This window comes from Coenobita brevimanus, chromosome 72 (assembly GCF_032717465.1).
Source record: "Coenobita brevimanus isolate Jiangsu-jjx chromosome 72, ASM3271746v2, whole genome shotgun sequence".
NCBI classification, from domain to species: domain Eukaryota; kingdom Metazoa; phylum Arthropoda; class Malacostraca; order Decapoda; family Coenobitidae; genus Coenobita; species Coenobita brevimanus.
The window spans coordinates 26,961,174-26,971,846 of NC_137025.1; the positions used below are offsets into that span (position 1 = coordinate 26,961,174).

At 38.6% G+C, this 10,673-nt stretch overlaps 1 protein-coding gene across 1 annotated transcript in view; it reads left to right on the forward strand.

Moving 5' to 3' along the window:
- The first annotated feature begins 1,692 nt into the window (after nt 1–1,692).
- LOC145407083 (monocarboxylate transporter 13-like) overlaps nt 1,693–10,673 on the forward strand; it is a 40,834-nt gene continuing 31,853 nt past the window's right edge. The window contains exons 1-2 of the mRNA XM_080278107.1: nt 1,693–1,830; nt 6,978–7,248. Of these exons, the coding sequence (XP_080134233.1) occupies nt 1,693–1,830; nt 6,978–7,248 (409 nt within the window). The remainder of the gene's footprint in view (nt 1,831–6,977; nt 7,249–10,673) is intronic.

Sequence of the window (10,673 nt, forward strand, 5' to 3'; positions counted from 1 at the left end):
TATACACTTTCCACCGCACAAATTACATATAATTTAATTTACTGACTCTTGAGCTGCTCTTCAGGCTTTGACTCGTGTGTCTTGCCCCATCCACTGGTTATGGTAGTCCTGGAGTGGTGTTGTTTCATTAGCCATCATGGCAGAAAGATATCTTTTTCCTGAGTTCCTGCCCATGTAGGAATAAAAGGTAACGAGCGAGGTGCTGACGCACTGGCAAAAGAGGCTGCCTCTTGTCTGATTACAAGCTCTACTCCAATGCTTTCAACAGACTTGTGCGCTGTTGTGCTGGCTGCCATGTGATGGAATTACCTTTCGATGCTGTGAGGACAAACAAGTTGTGTGCGATATGTACTGGGGTGGGCTCCTTCAGATATCGTATTCTCTTTTGCCGAAGGGAACAGCTTTGTGATGCCACTGCAAATGCCGTACCTGATTCTCTCATGGCCTTTTAACTGAGGGGGCTTTCTCTCCTTTTTGTGAGGATTGCCGAGTCCCCTTGATTGTTTTGCACTTGCTGTTGGAGTGTCTCAGTTTGGGGGATTAGGTCATCAATATTTGCCAGGGCACTGGATACGGGATAGAACTTACAGTGCAGTGTTTCCTCAGTGTTTGTGAAGGGTGCATGTTCTGCAGGCGGAGGAATCCTCCTCTCTGTGGAGAACGAGAGATCTTAAAACAGAATTTCATGTTTTAATATTTGACATTTTAACGTTTGGTATTTTAATTGTTAATGCTTCAACATTTCCTTTGTATTTATCTTTCTTTTTTAGTTGTTAGTGTTTTATTTTTTTATCTTGACCTCATTTCACTTTCATTTCTTATTAGTCATATTCCAGCCTGTGTTTTATTTTTTGTTCTTATTATTTCGGTCCGCTGGCATATGACCTTGGCTATTGCGCCACGAAGAATATATATATCATCAGTCAGTCAGTCTTGCTTCTTGGCACTCTTGCTACACCACACACTGCTTCATCATTTATAGTCAAACACCATTCTGTGTCTTTTACAAATTTACTAAATTTAATTGTTGAAAATCTAGTGACATGAACTGTTCCATAATATTTCATTCATATGCACCTGTCACTAGTTTGTTTTTCAGCTAAAACATAAAAATGATACTTTTGCCTCTTAAAATATCAATTTCAAAAGTTTCACAAATAAACTGCCGAAAAATAATAGTACATAGTTTGTCTTTTGTAAAAAACTACTATCTGAAATTATTATAAAACAAAGTAAAAAGTATTTTAATTCTGAAACAAAAATCATCGAACAGTCATTATTCTGATAGCAATAAGTCCAATAAAGCAGTCACGTTCCCCAGTGAAGGATGTCAGACAGTTTTAGTGAACACAAAAGAAGTCATACTGCAAAGAGTGGTTTACTGTGATTAGTTCACAGTGAAGTTTGGCCATTATGATTGAAAAACTGTCATTTTGTTTTACATGAACTGCAGTCAGACATATGCCAAACATATTGCTCAAGTTTATCAAATAATGCGTAAATAGTTGGAACCTTTATTGTGCAAAACATTCCATCATTTCATAAATTTGCAGTACCAAACAAGTGTAAACTATGTTGAATGTAGCTTTTTTCTTTTTTCCATAACCATGATTATATTCTGACAAATAAACTACGTCCTTTACCTTTTCTAGATTTTTTTCAGGATAACAGATGAAATAGACTGATGCCGCCATGACAAAACCGGTTATTGGAGTGTTTGAGGTGAACACCAACCTTCAGGATGCTCTCGAGTCAGTAGGCAAGACAAAGAGCAATAACTCTGATGGAGGATGGGGCTGGGTCGTCACCTTTGGAGGCTTTACAATCGCGGTAAGGTTCTGAGATGAGGCACATCAGAGTTGCCAAGACAATATTAACAAATCATTATTGCACTTAAAAGTCCCAAGAGTGTCACTGAGTAAAAGATAAATAAATAAAAATCCAGGAAATTGCCATATCAAGTACTAAAAACTCAGGAATGGGCCAAAAGTTTTCTTTTTAAAAAAAGTCTCAAAATTATATAGTTATAGTGAATGAATTTGGGACAGTGTGTAGGAGGAGGAAGCTGAAAGTTAATGTAAACAAAAGTAAAGTTATGGTGTTTGAGAGGAATGAAGTCACAGAATGTGCAGTGAGGTTGGATGGCGAGGATATGGAGAATGTGAGTGCTTTCAGGTACTTGGGTAGTGTGATGAGTAAGGATGGAACTTTGGGGGATGAAGTACGTGGAAGGGTACAGCAGGGAAGAAAGGTTGTTGGTACACTGAAAGCAGTGATGAGAAATAGGGAGGTGAGTATGGAAGTTAAGAAGTCACTGCATGATGGTATTGTGATCCCTACCCTGACGTATGGAAGCGAGTCGTGGACCTTGCAAGAGGGGAACAAGTCAAGAGTGAGAGCAGTGGAAATGAGTTACTTGAGAGGAGCATGTGGAGTGACGTGGAGGGACAGGTTGACGAATGAAGAAGTGAAGGAACATTGTGGGGCAGATGTGGATGTAGTTGAAAAGATTAGGAGAAATACACTGAGGTGGTCTGGACATGTGGAGAGAATGGAGAATGAAAGACTGACTAAGAGGGTGTATGTAGGTGAGGTGGAGGGAGGGGTAGACCGAGGATGAGGTGGAGGGATGGAGTTGAGAGGTATATAAGGGAGGGGGGGGTGAGTTCGGGGGAGGGGAGTCAAATGGTGGGTGACAGAGTGACTTGGAGGCGTTTTGTCTGCGGCCACCCTTTGCGGGATTATGGCGTCGGGCTATAGATAGATAGATAGACAATTTAGTAAAATATGTGAATGTGTTCGGGGGGTAGTGCAGGTGTATATCACAACTTTTTTGCAAATATCCTGTAAATATTTTAATTCATAATTAATATGTTTACTGTAGTAACTGTAGGTTACCTGCCGTAGGTGGCATAGTTTGGGAGAAGAATTTAGTTACCATTCCATTTATATTAAACACTTAATGTTTCGTTTTTAGATCTTTCGATACTATTAAAGAAACAAAAACTGTCTTGTGTTGTTAATAATAAATCTGTAATATATATATTTTTATGCAAAGAAGAACAGAACAGAACAAGAGTCCAAAAGCCAGTAAAGGTGTTCTTGTCAAGTAAAAAAAAAAAAAAAGAAAAAGAAAAAGAAAGCCATGTCTAAGTTACATACATTTGGAGATGTCGCAGTACATAGCATTTAAAAGACTCTACGTAGGCAGAGGGAAAGGTAGACTGAGAAAGACAGTTTCAGAGTTCACCTATCACATACATGCATGCTGCGAGTATCGATTACATCTAGGATGAGAAAGTTAGGCACAAAAGCGGTGAGAGTGTATTGCCAGGTGGGTGGTACGTGCTTGCCACTGTAGAGGAGGGACGCAAGTAGACGATTTAGAAGAACAATGGCCAGTAGTATAGAGATATAGATTCAACAATGTCGTGAAGAGAGGGGAGTTGAAGAGAGTCAGTGAGAGAGTGAGCTGATGAGACAAGCCATTTACTCCACTCTGTTTAGAAGAGCTGTATATGGAAAAGACCCACACATGCGAGATGTACTTCACACAAGAGTAAAAAAATAAAATTGTAGTGTCGACACATGTGCCAGGATAAAGAAAGCATGGATTCGGCTTAATACACCAAATCTCTTGGAAGTAGATTTTGTAAGGGAGGTAATATGATCTTTTTATGCTACATTGCATTCCTAAAAAATGGAATGCCAAACATATTAACCTGCCCCATCCCGGCAGATTTTTAACCAATGATCTCCCCCAATCCCGGCAGATTTTCAATTATGTTTTTTCTGGCTAAAACCTCTACTTTTTATGAGAAACATCGAAAATTCATAGAGAAATCGCTCACCTGAGGTTTAACATACCAGATGCAGGTAACTTACTGTGTTTTGTATGTGGCTGGCTCCAGAAAAAACGTGTTCTATGGGAGGGGTTACTATTCCGCACCACTCATAAAAGGTATTTATTTATTTATTTGTTACGAATTTGTATGTAGTACAAGAGATTATTGGTTTTCACACAGTAATATAGGCAATACAAGCATTGTTTCACTCACCAAACAAATCAACATACCTCACCTTTTTTGGCAACATTACCTGATAATCATTTCTGACTGTTTCTTTCTCTAATGCTATGTAAACTTTGCCCTCCACAAAGTCATTGAATGGGGAATCATTCTGGCCTTGAATTTTGCACCATGGCGCAACATGTCTTTACTGGGCAGGTCACTGGTAACAAGTGAATTACCGAGACAATGGCGTGCGGGGGGGGGGGGAAGGTCATGCGGGGTAAGGCATTGTCCTTGTCTGGATCTGGTAGAGGAAGGTGTCCCGTGTATACGTACCAAAAATCACACACAAAATTTGAAAAATGTGCAAATGATGGACCTTGCAATTGTGGCGCGTTTATATACGTCAGGTGGAGTCACGGTGAAAAAATGTTCGGACGTATGTACTGTACACATCAATGGGTGTCGGCGGGTTAAGAGATGATGACCTATATTGTTAAGTATCAAATAATATTCCTATGTAAGAGGTCGACGGGGTGAAAGGTGTAGGAAGTGTGTTTACTCTAATCACAAATAACAGTCAAGTCACACATTAAGTGTACCATAGCCTTAATCCTGTGATTGCTGAGGCAAATGCAGTGTTGAACACAGAGAGAAACAGGTGAAAATGTGAAGGGTTGATCCATCAGCATTGGGGTGGATAGGTTTGGATGTGCAATTCAGACCATTGCTGACTGAAAAAGGAGTTGGTGACAGGACTGAACCCTGAGGAACACCACTATTAATTACTTTTGAAAAAGGAACAATCATCGTCTGCAATAGCAGCTGTTGAGCTGCTGAACGATCAGAGAGGAAGCTTGAGATAGAGGAGCAGAAGGATGAACAGAAACAATAAGTGATCAGTTTGGAAATTAAATAATTGTACCAGACTTGGTTTAGTTTTAGAGAGGTCAAATGAAATTGCAGTGATTTCATTGAAGTCCCAAAACGAAAACGATGACAGATTTTGTATTACCAAGGGGGAAAAAAATCAGCATATCTTGACAACACTATGTCAGGAATCAAACCCATGATACTGAGATGAAAGCCTGGCAGTTTTTCTCTGTTTCACAACATGGTAGGAGTTATTTCCCTTTTTCACATTTGTAACTAAGGTACCATCTCCCTTGTTGATGGCCTCAAAAGGAAGCAACAATCTTCATAGCATTCGGGCAAGTAGAAATAATCATACCTCAAGCAGGGGCAGGATGGCTTAGTGGTAGAGCATCTAACTCAGGACTGGGGGGTTGTGAGTTCGAGCCATGCCCGGCAGCTGCCATGCCAGAAGGGATAGTGCACTCCTGCCACCTAGCAGGGCTATATGATCTAATAAGGTCTAGCTTAGGGGATCATATCCCTTTCATACCTCAAGCAAGTCAGTATGATGAAAGAAACCTGTACTCACCCAGAAAATCAACTACTATATTATATATCAATTCTGTCCAGGAATCGAACGCGGACCCTCAGATAAACCTAATCATGGTAGACCATAGTGAAAAGCTGCCTGGCTTTCGTCTGAGAGACTAGGGTTCGGTGCTTGGCACGACCGATATCGTCATCCATTACGAAACGAGAAAGTGGCTAATTGAAATAAATAAATAAACAAATAAAGTGTTATGATATATTTCCTGCCATGACACCATCACTCCCAGCTGGTGAAGCCACGTGCCTGATGGATAACTTACCATATCGCACTAGCTGTGTATATGTATCTTATATAATTGTTTCCACTGTCGCCCTGGTCATGGTGCATCCAATGATTGGATGTAAAAATACATTCTGCAGTGAATGGTGATAATGGAGATTTATTATCATCACGGAGGAGTTTGGAAGAGGTGTATTATATCTTTGCCAAGGCTATGTGTTTGCACGTGTTTTTTTTTTTTTTTAATTACTGTAGGTTTTTAGTGTCCACATTGTTTTCACTAGAAATATAGATATTCTAACATACTAAAAAACACTTCTGTTACACTCAAACGTTCTTCACTCTTTACTTTATGTAGAAAGAGACTGGCATAAGTAATTACCTTTAGAAAGGCTCTGAAATCTCGCCTAAGATTTCAGTGAGTTCCTCGAGCTCTGATTTATGCTATTCCCATTGGAGCATTAAAGCGAAATATAAAGGCTTCATTATTAGGTCAGCTTTGATATCTTCATTCATGTTTACTTGTTTAAATTATACTGTAATGGCATTAATAGTTTAGCCTCTAAATTGCAGCCAGAAGGAGAAGTAGTACAGCTATCGCATACCTATTTCTTTGACTCATAATTAATCCAGCTTATAGTAAAAACTGAATGAAAATTTTCAGGGGAAGAATGTAAATACATCGCATTACTGTTTCTTGGCACCAACAGTGACTCAAGAGAATGAAATACGAACAACAGGACGAGGTCAGAGCTGACGAGTGACAACAGCAGAAATGAGTACTGTTTGTAGAATCATTGAAATTAGCCGATTCACAAATGAATGAACAGGTAGAAAAGACGACAATGTTGATAGATATTAGGAGAAACGTATTTAGGTACTTTAGATATAGCACGTGAAATCATGAGGAAACAATATTAACAGATAAAATGGAGCCTCGACCATCCCGGGTTAACTTTGATGAGATTATATATAATAAAGTTATAGAGAATATGAACAACAGATAACTAAACCCGAAATACAGCAGATTGTTTGATCAGATTTTTTCCTTATGCCTACATTAGCTAATGCCTCCTTCAGATGAATGTACTCAGTTAGCAGTAATCAAAATATAGTCCTAAGACTATCTTGATATAGCCCCTACCATGAGCAGAATTTATTTCTTTTGGCTAATCTTTCAGCAGAGTGTTAAAGTGGCCCTAGTGAATAATGACCACAAGTGGTCCCTGACTAAATTATAAATGATCGTGTCTTCCTATTAATTGCTCATTATTGATTTTCAGTGGATAATATCAATAGCAGTGGTCGGTTTCGGAGTTGTTTACTCTACCTTCCTACAAGACATAAGAACATCAGGGACCTTGTCAGCCTGGATCTACACCATAGCCATGGTTAATGCTAACATTGTTGGCTACATGTTTGGTCCTCTGGTGGATGAACTCGGCTGGAGGACCGTTGCCTTCGTGTCTGGTCTCTTGTATGCAGCTGGGTTCATCATGTCAGCCTTCAGTACAACAGCATGGTTTCTTTTGTTTTCGTTCTCCTTTGTAACAGGTGAGTATGTTATTTACTTATTTGTTCATTCAGATTCCCATACATTGGCGATGGAGTATATATCTGTATATTCTGGTGCAATGACATAACTAATTAAAGGAAGTGGATAGCAGTATGGTTCAAGGAAATAATGTGACTGATGATCTAAATGTTTTCTTACCAAACATAGGTCTAAGTACAGAAGCTGCAAAAGAACAGTTAGAAGGTGAGTTAGCGCCACAATAACTTATGAGGGCGGAGATATTAGGTCTGTGATAGGAAGCTGAGAATCTTCAAGACACGAAAAATGAGCAAATTAATGTAATGATCATTATTCTGGGACCTTTGCTGATGCTCTCTCTCTCTCTCTCTCTCTCTCTCTCTCTCTCTCTCTCTCTCCACAAATACACACACACACACACACACACACACATATATATATATATATATATATATGGTATATGTATATCATCAGCTGTTTGTGTGTCCACTGCAGGACCGGCCTATCCCGACCGAAGTGGGGACGATACAGCCAATGTATCTCTACCAAGCAGCTTAGGCTGGCTAGTAGAGATTGTATGTGGGGTGAGAAGTGCTTGTAATTGTAAATGTAGTGTTGGAGTGGTTTTGCACGTGTGTGTAGTCTGTGAACCAAGTGTAATCGGCCCGCGCAAGCATACTTTATAATATGCCACACTGGTTCAACCACAGCGCCCTTTGTGTACGCCAATGCAGTACATGGCCTGAAGAACGCTCCCAAAGTTCATTACCCTAGCGGGACGCGAACCCTCGTTCTTCAGTGTACGAAAATGCACACTTTACCACTGTACCACAGAGGCACAGAGGCTCCATATATATAACTATATATATATATATATATATATATATATATATATATATATATATATACAGTAGAAGCCCGGCATTCGTACACAATTCGTTCCTGGAGGCTGTACGAGTTGCGAATTGTTCGAAAAGAATAATTTTTTTCCATAAAAAAGAATGTAATTTGCATTAATCCGTTCTTGAACCCGAGACATCCTGTCGACGTATGGGTACGTTGCAACATTTTGCATTTGCCAGTTCCGTCGACGTACTGGTACGTTTTGCAAGTGCAAGGTCCCTAATTTGCACAATTTCCAATTTTTGCGCGTGATTTTTCGTACATATACATGGGACACCTTCTTCTATTCCTCTTCAAGATGCCAAGCAGGAACAATGCCTTACACTGCATAACCTTCCCCCCCCCCTGCAAGCCATTGTCTTGGCAATTCACCTGTTACCAGTGACCTGGCCAATAAAGACATTCAGGGCCAGAGTGATTCCCCAGTCGATGACAATGTGGAGGACAAAGTTTACATAGCATTAGAGGAAGAAACAGTCAGAAATGATGATCAGGTAATGTGGCAAAAGAAGGTCAGGAATGGTGATGAGTTAGTGAATGAAACAATGCTTATAATGCTTATATTACTGTTTGAAAACCAATATACTCTCGTACTACATATAAATTCGTACCAAATAAATAAATAAATACCGTTTATGAGTGGTGTGGAATAGTTATCCTCCCATAGAACTCGTTGTTTTGCAGCCAGCCTGATAGAAAACCCTGTAAGGTAAGGAGGTACTCCTACCTTTATCGAGTATTTTAAACCTCAGGTGAGCGATTTCTCTATGAATTTTCGATATTTCTCACCAAAAGCGGAGGTTTTAGCCAAAAAAATTTTTTTTCCAAAAATGGTCAGGACTGGGGGGTGTAGGAGGTGCGAAAGTGGTCGGGACGTGACGGGTTAGTATGGATGAAACGGTAGATTTCACCATACTATAATGAATGGAAAGATCGGAGACACTGGTTCCACTTTCAAACTTTGCAATGAATTCTTTTTTCAGCTTAATTATTCCTCTCACTGCTTTACTTTTAGCCCCAGCTGACTCACTAATCTTCTTAGGGCTCATGATTATGTACAATTTTCTCTTGAAAATACGTAATTCATCACAAAGTTTAATCGAGCCTGTATGGCTGATGCATAGTTGGCGGAAGACAAAGCCAGACTGGTGACCATGTGGCACTAACGACGCAGCATCTCTTAGTGCAAATAACAGGTCACCGTACGAAAACTGGAGCGATTCTGGGGCGAAAAAGCTGTACGAAAACCGAGTTGTACGAGTAGAGAGGCATACGAATTCCGGGGTTCAACTGTATATATATGTATATATATATATATATATATATATATATATATATATATATATATATATCGTTTTCGTTTTCAAAGGCTCCAACATTCTTGCATGTGTAGTATACATATATATATATATATATATATATATATATATATATATATATACACATGCAAACATGTTGGAGCCTTTGAAAACGAAAACGATATATATATATATATATATATATATATATATATATATATATTACACATTCAAGAATGTTGTAGCGTTTGAAAACGATAACGATATATATATATATATATATATATATATATATATATATATATATATATATATATATATCACCATTATCAGCCATTTGAGTATCCACTGTAGGACCGGCCTATCCTGACCGAAATTGGGACGATACAGCCAGTGTATCTCTACCAAGTGGCTTAGGTTGTCTGGTAGAGATTGTATGTAGGGTGAGAAGTGCTTGTAAGTGTACTTGTAATGTTGTAGTGGCTTTGGATGTGTGTGCAATCTGTGAACCAAGTGTAGTCGGCCCGCACAAGCTGACTGCGTGCAAGCATTCTTCATAGTAAGTGACACTGGTTCAACCACAGCACTCCTTGTGTCTGCCAAAGTAGTACGTGGCCGGGTGAACACTCCCAAAGTTTATTACCCTGGCGGGGCGCGAACCCTGGCTCACCCGTGCACGAAACGGACACTTTACCACTGTACCGCGAAGGCTCATATATATATATATATATATATATATATATATATATATATATAGATAGATATAAATATATATTTAGATAGATAGATATATATATATATATATATATATATATATATATATATATATATATATATATATATATGTATATATATATATATATATATATATATATATATATATATATATATTCAATAAATAAATAAATATATATATATATATATATATATATATATTGTCCCAGATGATTGGCTGAAGAGTGTAATTGTAAATGTGTATAAAGGGAAGGGTGATGCCCAGGAAAGAGGAAATTATAGAGGTATAAAGCTTTTAGATCAGATAATGAAGGTAATGGAGAGAGTTTTAGAAGGTATGATTAGAGAAAGAGTGAATATTGATGAGATGCAATTTGGGTTTATGCCAGGTAAGGGGACCACTGATGCCATATTCATTGTTCGACAGCTTCAGGAAAAGTATATTGGTAGGAGAAGGGATCTTTATTTTGTTTTTGTTGGTTTGGAAAAGGCCTTTGATAGATTCCCTA